The sequence below is a fragment of the Gadus macrocephalus genome, chromosome 10, assembly GCF_031168955.1.
Source record: "Gadus macrocephalus chromosome 10, ASM3116895v1".
Taxonomy (NCBI): domain Eukaryota; kingdom Metazoa; phylum Chordata; class Actinopteri; order Gadiformes; family Gadidae; genus Gadus; species Gadus macrocephalus.
Window position 1 is genome coordinate 6,219,986 of NC_082391.1, and position 16,503 is coordinate 6,236,488.

Sequence of the window (16,503 nt, forward strand, 5' to 3'; positions counted from 1 at the left end):
TAATGTGCTGTAAAATTTCTCGCTGACAGAAACTTGTTTCTCTATGAGCCCATTGCGATAGACCTCTGGGTCATTTTAAAAATCGTTCAATCCTTTCTGTGATTGGTTGGCGAAATCCATTTTGTATTTCAATCACAGGTACATCATCCCAGATCAGAGAGGCAGGCAACATTTTTCTGGTTGCTTAATCTTGCTCTCACTCCTTCTTTAACTCTCAAACGTTACATACAGCTCCTTTAACGTGAAGTCGGTTCCCCCGGCCGGGTTCTGATGTCCTCCACCTCCTCTCCCCGTCAGATGAGCTTCGTCAAGGAGCAGTTCAAGGAGACAGACAAGGAGTGGGTGCTGCTGGCGTGCATCGGGGCGTCGTCCGGGGTGGGCCGCCTCGCCTTCGGGAAGATCGGAGACCTGGTCCCGGGACTCCAGAAGATCTACATGCAGGTGAGGATGGAGAACAGAGGCCCTCACATCCGGACAGAGGGGAGGACAGAGCATCACACAGAGGCGGCAGAACCGGTGCTGCAGGTGGTGCAACTGCATCGCCACTTTAAAAAATCTATAATAATATAGATATTTTTTATCATATTTGTCCGCGTCATGGCGTGTGGTGGTTGCAGCATGAACTAGGTCTGTTCACAGCGTTGTAGCTTTAAATTACGTCTGCTCTTGCCTATTGGTCAGGATGTCATGTCCACCAGCCAATCGGATGCCTCGACCGCAGGGTAGGCTGCGAACCAGAAAGTATAGAGGCTACGCGAGCGCTGTTTTTATTTTTAATTTTATTTATTTATAATCCCCGCTTTGAAATTCATTCCGGCGCCGCTGGCTTCACAACAGTGTTGGGGTCATGGCCGTTGGTCAGCAGGGTTACAAGCCGTTGAGGTCCAGCACTAAACCTGGGGAGATAAACCTGATGACTGAGGCTGGGCCGGATGCTGTTTGGTTCAGTCCTGAGTTTAGAAAGGAACAACCTTTATATTCAATGTAGAATGAATGAGAATCAACCTAATAAAAAGGATCTTTGTCTTTGATTTTAATTTCCACTCGCGATTCCATTTGGTTTTCACGTATTCAACATTCAAGTATCTAAAAACGCTTTTATAAGTAATTTCACTCTGGTTTTTTTAAAGGTACAAATGTTTGTATGTCAATTAATTAAATAATATAGAGATGAGTCGGTGTAGCCACATACCACTGGGGAAAAAATGGCCTGTTGATAAATATCGAGTAGACATATTTTGCATTCCTGAATACAATTGAATTGTAGTCACCTACACTGGGGGGAGGGGGGGGGGCAATATGATCCCACTGTAGCAACCCATCCCCCAAACAAGGAACTAGTTCTAATAGATCCACAACCCGTGTCCCTCCACAGACGATGAAGCTCTGGTTTACGGTGCATTTACTCACTAGTTGCAGTTTGAGATCACGGATGAGGTGTGGTGGATAGGCGCGGCAGAGAAACACAGCGAGCTATACGACCCCAGACATTGTTTATGACGGTTGACGGTTTAAAGAAAGACAACATTTGGAGAACGATTATTCTCACAATTTCAGGGGGGTTTGGTTGGAAGTTCGCCATTGAAAACATCACAGCTGGCCAACAGGTTTTCTCACCTGTACACTATTACATCATAGCCTCAAGGAAAAAACCCTGTTCCTCCTATGTACGTAACGACGCCATTATCCTGTTGATCTTGAAAGCTGCCACATGGATGAGGAAGGCTGCTCTCTGAAAGCATCTCAAAACAGCCCTGAGGCCGCTGCCTGCTGCTAGAACAGATGAAATTCTGAACAGGTTTGGTTTCATCAAGTATTATGCACATTGGCATCAGCGAAACAATGTGAATCGCATTGCGTTCCTCAATATTCCCAGGGTATAAATATTGGACCTGAGTTTATTTGAGGAAGTATTGGTTTCACTTCACATGATAGAGACGTCTCTCCCCTCATCTCATTTTCGTCCGCTTATCCGGGGTCGGGTCGCGGGGGGAGCAGCTCAAGCAGGGGGCCCCAGACTTCCCTTTCCCGGGCCACATTGACCAACTTTGACGGGGGGATCCCGAGGCGACTGGCTGCCGAAGACGCGAACACAGCTCTCGCTTTGGGAGTACAGGGATTGGATGGCCCTGAGGATAGACCCCCTTACCCCATACTCCCGCAGCACCTCCCACAGTTTCTCCCGGGGGACCCGGTCATACGCCTTCTCCAGATCCACAAAACACATGTAGACCGGATGGGCATACTCCCAGGCCCCCTCCAGGATCCTTGCGAGAGTGAAGAGCTGGTCCGTAGTTCCACGTCCGGGGAACTACGGACGGATGATAGAGACGTATACTCCACAATTGCGGCCCTTGTAGATTTGGGGAATGGAGGGTAAACAATCCTCTCAGGGTTTTCATAAGGAGCACCTCCCCGACGGAGCTAACCCTAACCCTCCCGGCGGGCTCTCCGAAGGAACGTTTCTTACGGGTGAACAAGTCAGAAGGAACACAAGGTCAAAGGGTCCCTCTCCCTCTGACGCAACAAAATCACCCCGGTAGATTTTGAGGTATTTGTTTTGTTTTTGTGTCCTGAACTCGAGTACTTTTTAGGTGCAGCTCAAAAAAGCTTCGGAGCTGCACTTAATCTGATGCTTAGGAAACAACGGTACTGAAGACGACCTTAGATAAAGACCACCTCTGGAGAGCTGCTCTGTTGTTATTGTAATTATTTTGAACGAAGCAGTAAACGGTGTAAGTCGCTGTACAACCAGCAAAGCTCACAAACGACACATGTTGCATATAAATATCGTGAGCCTCCTAGCAAAATTGCCATTTTAAGGTTAATCTTGTATTTCAAAAATAACAAAGTAAAATAGATGACTCGGGCGGATCGTGAATATGAAATGTAAAAAGCAATCTGATTGGCTTAGGATATAGCCAATGAGGCGCAGTGCACTAGGAGGGTTGAGTAAGGTTAGATATCACAATTTGAGGCGATTATGCTATGAGGCTAACGATATGCAAACATGCATCTCACAAAGTAACATTTCAGTTTTCTCAATAACCAACCCAGAGCCGGTTCTCTTCCTCTGCTCTGCAGGCGACCTCCTTCATGGTGCTGGGTCTGATGTGCATCCTGATCCCCCAGTGCTGGGTGTTCGAGGGGCTGGTGGCGGTCTGCGTGCTCCTGGGCCTCTGTGACGGCTGCTTCCTCACCCTCATGGCGCCCGTGGCGTTCCAGCTGGTGGGGCCGATGCGCGCCTCGCAGGCTATAGGCTACCTGCTGGGCCTCATGGCCATCCCCATGACGGCAGGGCCGCCCCTCGCCGGTGAGTAGCGTGGAGTGACGGTGCAGGCTCGACGGTACAGGCTTGACTAGTTTAGTGAGTTCACTGCCAGCTTAAGGAGGGGGATCAGTTCATTTTAAAACTGGAATCGAGTGCTACGGACCGTTTGGATCCACATGAATATGATTAAAAAATATGAACATTTATGTAACCCATAATAAGGGAAGCATACTGCTTCGGATTATACCATTTCAGCGACCAATCGCAATCAGTGGATTCCGTTCTCCCATCTCACTCCCCGCCCCCCCCCTTCTCCTCCCCAGGGCTCCTCCACGACCACTTCGGGGACTTTACACTGGCCTTCTCCCTGTCGGGGGTGCCCCCCATCGTCGGGGGTGTGGTGCTGTTCCTCGTGCCCCTGATCCACCGCAGGCTCCAGGCCGGCCAGCAGGGGGCCTCCCCTGAAGACCCGGGGCCCGCTGACCACATGCTGTCCCAGGAGCCCAAGAGCAGCTCCAACGGGGGCCTGCTCCCAGGCTACACGGACGTGGAGACGCACATCTGAAGCAGCACTACAAAGGTAACGTCTGAGTATCACTATGGTAAGGTAATGTCTGGAGCAGCTCTATGCAAAGGTAACGTCTAAAGTAGTAATGTCTGAGTAGCACTATGCAACGGTAACGTCTGAAGCAGCTCTATGCAAAGGTAACGTCTGAGTAGCTCTATGCAAAGCTAACGTCTGAGTATCACTATGCAAAGATAACGTCTGAAACAGCACTATATAACGTCCGAGGTAGCACTGACCTCTGAAGGAACACTATGTAAAGGTAACGTCTAAAGTAGCGTCTAAAGTAGCACTAAGTAAAGGTAACGTCTGAAGTAACGTCTAAGGTAGCACTAAGGTAATGTCTGAAGCAGCTCTATAATGGTAATGTCTGTAGCAGCACTATGTAACGTCTGAAGCAGCTCTATGTAACTTCTGAGCAGCTCTATGTAACGTCTGAAGCAGCTCTATAGTTAACGTCTGAAGCAGCTCTATAAATGTAATGTCTGATGCCGCTGTATAAAGGTAACGTTTGAAGCAGCTCTATGTAACGTCTGAAGCAGCTCTATGTAACGTCTGAAGCAGCACTATAAAGGTAACGTGTGAATTAGCTCTATAAAGGTAACGTCTGAAGCAACACTATAAATGTAACGTCTGAATCAGCTCTATAAAGGTAACGTCTGAAGCAGCTCTATGTAACGTCTGAATCAGCTCTATGAAGGTAACGTCTGAATCAGCGCTATAAAGTTAACGTCTGAATCAGCTCTATAAAGGTAACGTCTGAATCAGCTCTATGTAACGTCTGAAGCAGCTCTATGTAACGTCTGAAGCAGCTCTATAAAGGTAACGTCTGAAGCAGCTCTATGTAACGTCTGAATCATCTCTATAAAGGTAACGTCTGAATCAGCTCTATAAAGGTAACGTCTGAATCAGCTCTATAAAGGTAACGTCTGAAGCAGCTCTATGTAACGTCTGAAGCAGCACTATGTAACGTCTGAATCAGCTCTATACATGTAACGTCTGAATCAGCTCTATGAAGGTAACGTCTGAAGCAGCTCTATGTAACATCTGAAGCAGCTCTATGTTACGTCTGAATCATCTCTATAAAGGTAACGTCTGAAGCAGCTCTATGTAACGTCTAAAGCAGCTCTATGTAACGTCTGAATCAGCTCTATAAAGGTAACGTCTGAAGCAGCTCTATGTAACGTCTGAAGCAGCTCTATGTAACGTCTGAATCATCTCTATAAAGGTAACGTCTGAATCAGCTCTATAAAGTTAACGTCTGAAGCAACTCTATGTAACGTCTGAATCAGCTCTATAAAGGTAACGTCTGAAGCAGCTCTATGTAACGTCTGAATCAGCTCTATAAAGGTAACGTCTGAAGCAGCTCTATGTAACGTCTGAATCAGCTCTATAAAGGTAACGTCTGAAGCAGCTCTATAAAGGTAACGTCTGAAGCAGCTCTATGTAACGTCTGAATCAGCTCTATAAAGGTAACGTCTGAAGCAGCTCTATGTAACGTCTGAAGCAGCTCTATGTTACGTCTGAATCATCTCTATAAAGGTAACGTCTGAAGCAGCTCTATGTAACGTCTAAAGCAGCTCTATGTAACGTCTGAATCAGCTCTATAAAGGTAACGTCTGAAGCAGCTCTATGTAACGTCTGAAGCATCTCTATGTAACGTCTGAATCATCTTTATAAAGGTAACGTCTGAATCAGCTCTATAAAGGTAACGTCTGAAGCAGCTCTATGTAACGTCTGAATCAGCTCTATAAAGGTAACGTCTGAATCAGCTCTATAAAGGTAACGTCTGAAGCAGCTCTATGTAACGTCTGAAGCAGCACTATGTAACGTCTGAATCAGCTCTATAAATGTAACGTCTGAATCAGCTCTATGAAGGTAACGTCTGAAGCAGCTCTATGTAACGTCTGAAGCAGCTCTATGTTACGTCTGAATCATCTCTATAAAGGTAACGTCTGAAGCAGCTCTATGTAACGTCTAAAGCAGCTCTATGTAACGTCTGAATCAGCTCTATAAAGGTAACGTCTGAAGCAGCTCTATGTAACGTCTGAAGCAGCTCTATGTAACGTCTGAATCATCTCTATAAAGGTAACGTCTGAATCAGCTCTATAAAGGTAACGTCTGAAGCAGCTCTATGTAACGTCTGAATCAGCTCTATAAAGTTAACGTCTGAAGCAACTCTATGTAACGTCTGAATCAGCTCTATAAAGGTAACGTCTGAAGCAGCTCTATGTAACGTCTGAATCAGCTCTATAAAGGTAACGTCTGAAGCAGCTCTATGTAACGTCTGAATCAGCTCTATGAAGGTAACGTCTGAAGCAGCAGTATGCGAGGTGAGGCCGTGCGTGCGGAGGCATGTGCAGAGCGTTCAGCTGCATCCAATGTTCCCTCGCTGTGTGTGTTTAATGTCGCTTTTCTTTGCTGTCTTCCAGGGATTCAGACCACCAGCACCTTATGGCCAAGCCTCTCGCTGTTCCCGACTCACGATGGATCTGTCACTGGGGACGCAATCACACCAACCTCACCTCACCCTCTACCGGAGCTGTGAAAGGTTTATAGAAACTGGGTCACCATCGCAACCGCTACACCTACGCATTGCCTCCCCCCCCCCCCCCCCCCCTCCATATACACACACACACACTCTCACTCACATACACACATACACATGTACACACACATATACACACACACACACACACACATATATACACACACAGCAATGTGTTTCGATGGATCGTTAAAAAATATGACTTTGGAGCAGAGAGGTGAAGAGGTTTACGTGAGGAGAAGCTACGGAGGAAGACACTTGAGATGAACGAGGTTCAGCGATCAAGGTCTGGATCAGAGTCACAGAAAGCTTTACGCAATCCCCACACATGTCTTATCTGACGATCAACTGTGATTTTATTATTTTTCTATATATATATATTTGTATCTGGAGAAATAAAATGAGTTGTGAGAGACAGAAAATAAGAGAATAACTGAGAATAATTAATCTTGTTTTTAACGTTAAGAGGCTGTATCTAATTATTTGACTTTATTGTTATTATTATATATATATTGTGCATTTTAAAATGGTAAATTAGCATAAGAAGGTCATTGAGATAACAAGTTACACCACATTTCTTCTCGCTGCTGGTAATTCATCTCTCAGAATCGTTTGGATCAATACTGTGAGAAACATGGGAGGGGTGGAGGGGTTTAGATTTAGGGGCAGGAAGAGGTGAGCCCCCCGTGGTTGGGGGGTGGGGGGGATCAGACACAATCAACCTCAACTCAACCGCACAACATGCTGCACCACGACGTCACACACATAGGAGCCCGTCGCCTCGGGTTACAGTCCACTGAGGATCCCCTCTGGCGGCGGCCATGCTGATTCTACTGCCAAGTTCAGACAAACCAAACCACAGGGGCTGAATAGGATCACAGCTCAGCTTTTATGTTCTATAGGCTCATCGCGTTTGCACCTTATGGGTGGTGTCTTTTATGCAATTGATATCAACAGGGTTAGTGCCATCTGCCGGAGAACTAACCACCAGAACACCAAGTCTTCATGATACTCCGTGCAGCCATCTCTCCCCAAAACCATACATTCTGCATTGTGGAGTTCTTTGCAAACATGTCTTTCTTTTTAGAAGGGTGCTAAAACTCTGGACACTATGATCACGTGAAAAAGTTTTTTGTTTCAATAGAAAATGTTCCTTGGTAGTATACTAAAAACAGTTACAAGTGATCACCATTTGTGACTTGAGATTTATTGTTTGCCGTCCCAAGTTCATATTTGAAAACGGCAAATTTTGGATAGCTTTGACGTACATTTGTGTGTGTGTGTGTGTGTGTGTGTGTGTGTGTGTGTGTGTGTGTGTGTGTGTGTGTGTGTGTGTGTGTGTGTGTGTGTGTGTGTGTGTGTGTGTGTGTGTGTGTGTGTGTGCATAATAATCAATGCAGACATGAGAGGTATCTGTTGCAGTGTGCAGAGAGATGCTGACAATGGGCATGGGGATGTTTGAGGGGGTTAATTCTGCCAAAACGCCTTCACCCGGATAAAGACAATCCCTGCATGGTTTAGCTGCTGTTTTTGTTTTGGGATGTTCTCTCTCATTAAATCTCCACGCGCGTTCATTCAAAAGAAAACCCGAAACAAAAATAGAACCACAACTATGCAGCCTCTTTTATCAACATTTCCCGAGTACCAGCGAGACGCGGCCGTCATCGAGTTTCAACAACTTCTGACCTCTGAACTTTAAGTGTTATTTCACCCTTTAACCGAATGACGCAGTGAATGGACCCCAGGCCATGGACTAATTTGACTCAGCGTGACTTAATGGAGGCCAGAAGAGGGGCAGAGTGCGTCCTAGCGATAGCTCTCTGTAGACGGTAGGAAGATGAGGGCAATGATGTCAATGATGTTTGTTCAGAGGGTCTGTTAACCTTTGTTTTTGTAGACCACTCTGCTTTTCTTTCACTGCTGTTTTGTTAAGGGTTTTCTTAAATATAATTCAAGTTTTCCCTGCACACTGGGCCGACTACAATGTTTCCCTGTGAGGCAGAGTTCAGAAGCACAGAGGGGACAGAAGGTTTTTGCAAAAAGTCCTGAATGGGGAGCAGGTACACCCATACCTCGGAGATTGTAACCCAAGCACTCACTATTCATATTCAGGACAATGGGTTCCCGCTGCTGTCTACGATACCTTTTTAATTTTTTCTCTTTTAGAAGCACATGTTGCCTTGCGGCGACTGTGTCAACTGCCAAATGGGTTCCTAGACGTCCGCCCATAGATCCTCAGGATATCCTGGTGGGGGTTCAGGAGAACGAGAGAGCATGCGTAGCTGGTCATGGAATGGGGAGAATCTAAGAAAATGGTGTGGAACACTTATTGTTTTGGGCCCATGTGTTTTGAAGGTGTTTTTGGTAATTATTGTTGTTAACAACAGTAAAAGTTATGATTGCTAATGTCATTGCTGTTCTCTTCGGCGTGTGTACATGAATGGAATGACATTGGTGCTTGGTTGTTGAATTCAAAGTACGTTTTGCTGTTTAAGATTTTTTCTTCTGTAGAGCAGTTGGTAGCTATACAGAAGACAAAAATGTACAAAACGACAGGGAGATAAACTAGAGTAAGTTCTATTCTCTCTCTCTCTCTCTCTCTCTCTCTCTCTCTCTCTCTCTCTCTCTCTCTCTCTCTCTCTCTCTCTCTCTCTCCCTCTCCGTGTGCCTGAGGAATGAATGGATGCAGTGTGATTCATGGAGATGGACGAGTGGTCTAGAGACGGCCACACACCCTGTAATTATTTCAGAAAAACATAATTTATCCCTCTGAAAACAACAGCAGCAGATCTGCAAGTAATAGCTGTGTGTCATGCATTTGAACAGAAGAAGCTTCGGGTTTAAAATGTGAATGTTGTTTGATCAAAGTGTTTCTGTTGTGTCTGTACATCAGAGCACGAGAAGGACCTGCCAGCCCACCTGTGTCATGTGTTCAGTTGTATGTTGTATGTAAAGAATACCTTTTTTCTCCAACAATGGTAAAGGCAGTGTTGCCTTTCCAATGGAATCTGGATTTTCTGCTTGTGTCCTCTCCTGTCAAAAAAAAGTTTAATATTTAGAAAGTGACTTTGTAAAACAGATGTCGCGTTTATTTTGGACCTATAACATATGCACCTAACCTATGACATGTTTGCTACATTTGACTGACTAATATTATCGATACTGATTCCATTCTGTTCTTTCAAATGATCACGCTCAATTTCACTGGCAACCTCACTTGACTCTTCTTTTTATAAGTGAATCGAGATGGATCAAGTCAATGATCAGCTCATCGCAGACTCATGCCATCACTGTCCTCTGACCTCGAGCTTGGGTGTTTGTGCAACATGACATGTTCTGTCTTGGATGGATTACCTCAATCCTAAACTAAACACACACACATTGGGAAACATTGACCCTGCTGTCTTGTTAGCCTGCAGAACACCACCTAACCGTGGCCACTTGTGTGATTCTGTTACTTGAGGGCTTCGGGAAATCTTGGGGATCTTTGATTCCGTTTTCCACAGCTGCCATTGTTAAGTATTTTTAATCACGGAAACAATCAAATGTATACAGGAATATTTTGTAAACTTTGAACAACGTGTGCTATAAGTTCTTGATTCAGCCTCATATTGTCATACTATTAAGATTTGTAATGATTTTGGACCTGCTTTAGAATGATTACTGTTCATAATTTAACATTGACTATACATCACACATCATTTTAGTTTTTTGTAATCTATGTACAAAAATGTATATGATCATATATCCCACTCACTCCCACTTTAGCATATATTTTCAAAAACAATGTGTACAAAACTATATTTGTATTTGTATTAAATTCTCATGCCAGCGTTATAATGATTACCTTTGTTTTATTCAGCTGTTATTGTCTAACCCACTGTAATATCTATATTCACTGGTCTCTGGCCTCGATTTTTTAATAAAACAAACAATCAACCTCAAATGCTCACACAGATTAACATTGTTTTTCATGTTTTTATGTTTTTATCAAATCTTTCGAGAATACTGGTATTCTGTAACGTCAGCATTTAAAGTCAGAATGTGCTGCTAATTACATATTTTGTGTGTGTGTTTTATGGTCTTTTTGAATTTTTTTGGAAACTGCATTAACACTACTAAATAGTGGCAATTTGGACATTGTTTATTTTAAACAATAAAGGCATTAAATGGCAACTGTCCCCGCGGTCTGTAATTTTTTTTATTCTTACTGCTTAATCTCTCTCTCTCTCTCTCTCTCTCTCTCTCTCTCTCTCTCTCTCTCTCTCTCTCTCTCTCTCTCTCTCTCTCTCTCTCTCTCTCTCTCTCTCTCTCTCTCTCTCTCTCTCTCTCTCTCTCATATATTTGGTGCAGAGCCATCATATAATCATTAACTTTATATTCTTCCCCATTTTGCCTGTAAATGTTTTGGCATTTGATGGAGAACCATATAATCCGTTATACAGTCTGACCTATTTTCAGTGATGTGTTTGTTCGTTCAGCCGTCAAAGCCTCCTTGGCTCATCGTCCCTCTAGCTATTTTGAACTCGGTAGGACCACAATACGGTGGCTTTTTTGGTGCGCTTACTCAGGGGTTATGGTTTTGATTTAAAATATAATCTAACAAGCACGTTGGCACATGCAACTTTGGGAAAGAAATGTATCCCTGATTTACACTCACCCCTGTGGCGTAGGCCTACTGAAGGTATAGCACGTTTACGGATTGATGGCTAAACCACCTTCGCTTATTCAACAACTTCTCTGTAGACAGTAGACACACATTCCTGCCAGGTGGTGTCACCATAATCATGGAATGAATTCTGATGCAACTGATGCAACCGTCCAGTAGAGGGTGCACCAAACCTACATTACAAATATGTATGTATTTATTTTCCCTGCATTGTCTTACATATCAATAGACCATAATGTGACAGCAATGAAACACGAGGTAAAATCTGGCACATATCACAGCATTTTTATTGTAGATCTGATGTCCAAGGATGTTTTTTTTTTTTTATGCATTGTTCTCAATTTCCTAACTGAACGATTATCATGTATGCATGCAATACATTTTACATTAGTCGATGGTAAAGGTTATTTCTCAAAGAAGACAATCTATGGCTCTATGGGCAATAAGCGGCCTTAAAACTTTTACCTTGTATTGTTATTATCTGAGCAAGTCAGTTCCTGCTTTACTTATTATTTACATAAACACATAAAAATATCACCCTGGTGCTAAAAAGTATTTGGAAGTGGTAAAATGAGATTGACTATTAGTCAGACAATTGAAAATGTTGACCCTTACCCTATATAAAGTGTTCTTTTATATGCCTTTGTTTGCACCATGTACGGCACTTTGGCCAGTGAAAACTGTTTTTAAATGTGCCTTATAAATAACTGTTACTTACTTATTTACTTCTGTGCTACACAGTAATTACACATCGTGTTGTTTTGACAAAATGACGAATGTTTAATTGCAGCAACATGGGGCAATGACACCTGTGTCCACATATTGAAACTCACCACGTGTATCTGAAAGGTTTGGTATCACACTCATGACAACTCCTTGTCAAAAAAATGACGGACGTTCAGTTATTTTTTGCGTTAAAGTTCATGCTGTATTTCTTGACTGTCTATAATATCATCATCATATAACTGAATGCTGTTCTAAAACCTCTCAAAAGCGATGCATTGTTTGCTCAAAGAAAGACATTTTCCGTAACTTTGTCAGGCAGAAGCAAAACGACCATTTAATGTATTCATTGTTAATTGTTTATCTATCTTTACAGGCAGAACACGACACGATGTGTCAGTATAACCTGATTGCTGTACACGACACCAGTTACGTTATCAGAAAACTATCTAATAGCTGTAGGCCTACATACTTTCAACTTTACTGACTGTGGGATACTTCTCTGGCCAAGTAACCAAACATTTCATAACCATTTTAAAGAAAATAAATTCAAAGCGTCACAACCGTGGTATTTTAATCATCGAGTAGGACCCCCAAAACGCCGGGCCGGGCAATATGTTTTTGTTTTGAGAGGGATTACCATGTACTATGCCTCCATGTTGTGGTTCTGCTGTTCCAGCATTTGCAGTGTGTGTGTGTGTCCCTGCGTGCGGGTCCAAGCCAAACACACGCTGTCCCTTGCTGGACACTTCCTCTGCTGATAGACGCTGATAAAGGTGAGAATGACGTGAGAATGACATGTGGCCGCAGCACAGCACCACAAGATAGCCCCGTGAAGCACCGTGCATGTTTTTGATCTTGGACAGGCGCACGTACAGATACACACACACACACACACACACACACACACACACACACACACACACACACACACACACACACACACACACACACACACACACACACAGTAGCAAACGCACACACATGGACACACACACACACACACACACACGCACACGCACACGCACACGCACACACACAAACTAACCACATACCTGCTTGATCTTGCTATTTCCTGTCCAGCCAATCCATTGTCCTGTGTGAACTCTCTATAAAACTATTTCCCCTGGCAGCTGCCCAGTTGAACTTGAAACGGTACAATGTCTCAGTAAATGCTAAGCTTTTACGCAAGGCCTGGCAGAGGTGGATAAGGCAGAAAAACACTTTGGGAAACACGTTGGGAAGGGAGAAGCTCTGTGTATCTTTGGGAATGCTGTGGAACATCTCCAAGTGAACAAAACAACGTTGATAGCAGCCGTGTTTCAGCGGTAATAACAGTGACTCAGAGCTGAGCTGGAAGCGAGCACACTCACACTGCACAGATCCATTACAATTTTTGCCCGTTGCTTGAATACGTTTTGCAAAACTTGGCTCATTGTGTCAAAACTCACACACATGCAAATAAGACACAACAGTGATGTCAAATTGAAACTCTGCTATCGTAACCTAACAATTCTTTGTAAAAATGTCACTCTGATGACAAAATGAAACACACTTGCATCATATGAATACACTTTCAGATCAGCAGCAACACACTGCCGCGTTTACATGGACACATCTATGCCGCATAGATTTCTATGCGGCATAGAAAATGGTCATGTATACGCCTCATTCGGAATACAATTATCTGTTCGGCATAGATTCTATGCCGAATAGAAGAGGTGGTGTAGTCCGTTTTAAATCACCATGTATACACTTATTCCGCATAGATTGGGGTTTAACTTAGTGCAGCCGCAGTAGTTCGCAATTGGTCCACTGAGCTCCGTCGGTACTTTTAAGCACACCGAACTTCACCGCTGTCAAGGAAAGTTGATTTATTGCCTGATTCACGTCTTTGTTATCACTCCGTAAAAGTAGTCCGGTAAGCGTGGCCGGTTGCTAAGCGACGGGACACATGGGTGTTTATTAATGACGTGTTCGCGTATCGTAGTGTCCGCGCTCGTCCGAGATAATTGTAAATGAGTAGGCTACTACTAGTACTTTTGCAGGCTGAACGTTAAAATACTTCTTAACTAAGAGAGATGGCAGCTGCAGTAGTTCGCAATTGGACCTTCGAGGATTCCTGGTCACTAAATTCCCGTAAGACCACTCTCTCCCACCAGTCTTGGCTGCGGACTCGCATCCAAATTCCTCTTGTTTGCGGCGGAGCTTAGGGTAAATATAAAGATCTGACGAGAAATTGACGTTGCTGCGCTGTCGTCCTCCTTCTTACGCCTCGTGCCCACTGCACCGTCAGTCAACGGACGTGGGAAGGCGTGGCTGACGGATGGGGGAGTAGTCTTTGCAGAGGCAACCGTCAGCCAATCAAATCGCTTCGCCGGGTTCTTCCCGCTTCTTCCTGCTTGTTGCGAGGCAAGATGACCCGCTTTCCCGCTTTCCAGTATCGTCAGAGCCCGAGTCGCGTCACAGTGCTTAAATTTGCATACGCGATCTGATTGGATGACGGATCCGTCGCGGCCGAAAAAGTTGAACATTTTTCAACTTTTTGACGGTGGCGAACGCTCCAAGTCAACGGACGGATCCACAATGCATTGCGCGACCGTCCCCATTCAAAGTCAATGGGCAACGGACAACTGACGGAGGTAGTGGGCACGGGGCGTTAGTGTAATTGAAGGAGCAGGCAGAGAAAAGCTCTCTCCTGCTGTGCTTTCATTAAAATCAAATTTAAAATCCCCGATAGTGATAAGACATCCATTATGTCGCCGCCGGTCCAGAGATGTGTCAGGTGTGCGCGAGAGACAGAACGGACACTTTTGTTACTGCCATGTATACAGTACATTCGGAACACATTTTAGGAACAGATCTATGCCGCATAGAAATCTATGCGGATCAGATGTGCCATGTAAACGCGGCTAGTGGTCTACTTTATATAAAACACTGCAGTCTTTCATGTTCACTGTTTTATTCAGTTCCACAGAGGACACGTTTTCACAACAACCAAAAGATCAAATACTAAATACTGTACATTGCAGTGCTGTACATTACAGTGCAGTAAATACAGTTTGAGCAAAAATAAACTCTGTAAACACAGAAAAACATGGCAATTGTGCTTGGGTGGTCTTATGGATCCTGCCGTCTGTTGGGGTCTGGCCATAGGATCTCATCAACATCACAAGCAATGTTTTGTCCTGCTATTGCCTCGTGTGCCGATTCCATCCATGGATTGACCCTAAGTCGATGTCTCCGCAGGCCTGTTGCATTGCCTGCAGAAGAGGCATGCGAGCATGTGGTTGGCGGTCATATACGCGCCATCTCAAAGCCGAAATAAAATCGATGGGGTTTAGAAGGGGGCAAGTATAGGACTTCAAATTGATGATGGATGATGTGTGTATTACAGTTTTTTTCAATTGCTTGAACACTGTAGACACATGCTTAGACCAAAGTAACACAACTTGAAGTTTTTGTTACTATACCTTAAACACATGTATCCATTCCTTAAACAAAAGCGCTGCTTTGCACTTTAGTTGCAATTGTGCAACACACTTGCTCCTTTCTGCAACACACTTGCTCCTGCACACTACACACTATTTCATACATAAGACACTTAATTCAAAAATGACGTCTCATTGTACCATTGGGAAAAACACATCTATTCAAAATCCTAAACACATTGGTTAACTGAGAATACTTACTTACACACCTTAAAACACTTTCTTCCAAAACTGAACACCAATCAGCCAGCTACAAAAAGGCCTCGGTTAAGCCATTTGGAGAACTTTGCAAGCATGGATGAAGCAAGAGCAAGAGGCAGAGGTAGAGGAGGAAGAGGAGGACAGAGACATAGAGGAGGACGTGGTGGAAGAGGAACGTTATTTCCGATGACATAAAAGCCACTTTGGTGGACCATGTCATAAACCATGGCCTGACTATGAGGGAAGCTGGGCAGAGAGTAACCATTTCCCCTATCAGACGCATCTTGGTAAAGCACCAAATGACCATGAAGCAATTGTTCAGGGTCCCATTTGAGAGGAACAGTGTCAGGGTCAAAGGACTTCAACGTGAATATGTACAGGTAAGTGTTACAGTCCTTTACATTTACAATACAGTATTGGTGTCATCCAGTTACAGCTGAATATGTGCCATTGTATCAGTACCACATAGATACATTCAGAGAGGTACCAGGTACCTGTTTGATGGGGTGGGGGTTCTGTATGTGTAGTACTGTAGTTGAGTGTTTTGAGTAATGCCATCCAAAATATGTATTACATGTATTTTGTTTTGTTACAGAGCATCTTGGAAATGGATGGAGCTGCACAGCCTCATGAATTTAGTTACATTGATGAGGCTGGATTCAACCTCAGCAAAACAAGACGGGGTCGTAACATAATTGGCCAAAGGGCAATTGTGCCAGTCCCGTGGCAGCGCTTGGAGATGGCGGGTAAATGACCGCCAACCACATGCTCGCATGCCTCTTCTGCAGGCAATGGAACAGGCCTGCGGAGACATCGACTTAGGGTCAATCCATGGATGGATTCAGCACACAAGGCAATATTTTCCCCGATGCTTAGCGGGAGAAAACATCGCTTGTGATGTTGATGAGATCCTATGGCCAGACCCCAACAGACGGCAGGATCCATAAGCCCATCCATGCACAATTGCCATGTTTTTCTGTGTTTACAGTACAGTAGGGTTTATTTTTGTGTTATTTTTGCTCAAACTGTATTTAC

The 16,503-nt window shown here is 44.1% G+C and overlaps 1 protein-coding gene across 1 annotated transcript in view; it reads left to right on the plus strand.

Annotated features, from left to right (window-relative positions):
* Positions 1 to 10,174, plus strand: part of LOC132465591 (monocarboxylate transporter 8-like) — a 31,348-nt gene extending 21,174 nt beyond the window's left edge. Inside the window, exons 4-7 of the mRNA XM_060062289.1 lie at positions 298 to 441; positions 3,085 to 3,313; positions 3,595 to 3,851; positions 6,269 to 10,174. Coding sequence (XP_059918272.1) covers positions 298 to 441; positions 3,085 to 3,313; positions 3,595 to 3,836 — 615 coding nt within the window. The 3' untranslated portion in view covers positions 3,837 to 3,851; positions 6,269 to 10,174. The remainder of the gene's footprint in view (positions 1 to 297; positions 442 to 3,084; positions 3,314 to 3,594; positions 3,852 to 6,268) is intronic.
* The last annotated feature ends 6,329 nt before the right edge of the window (positions 10,175 to 16,503 follow it).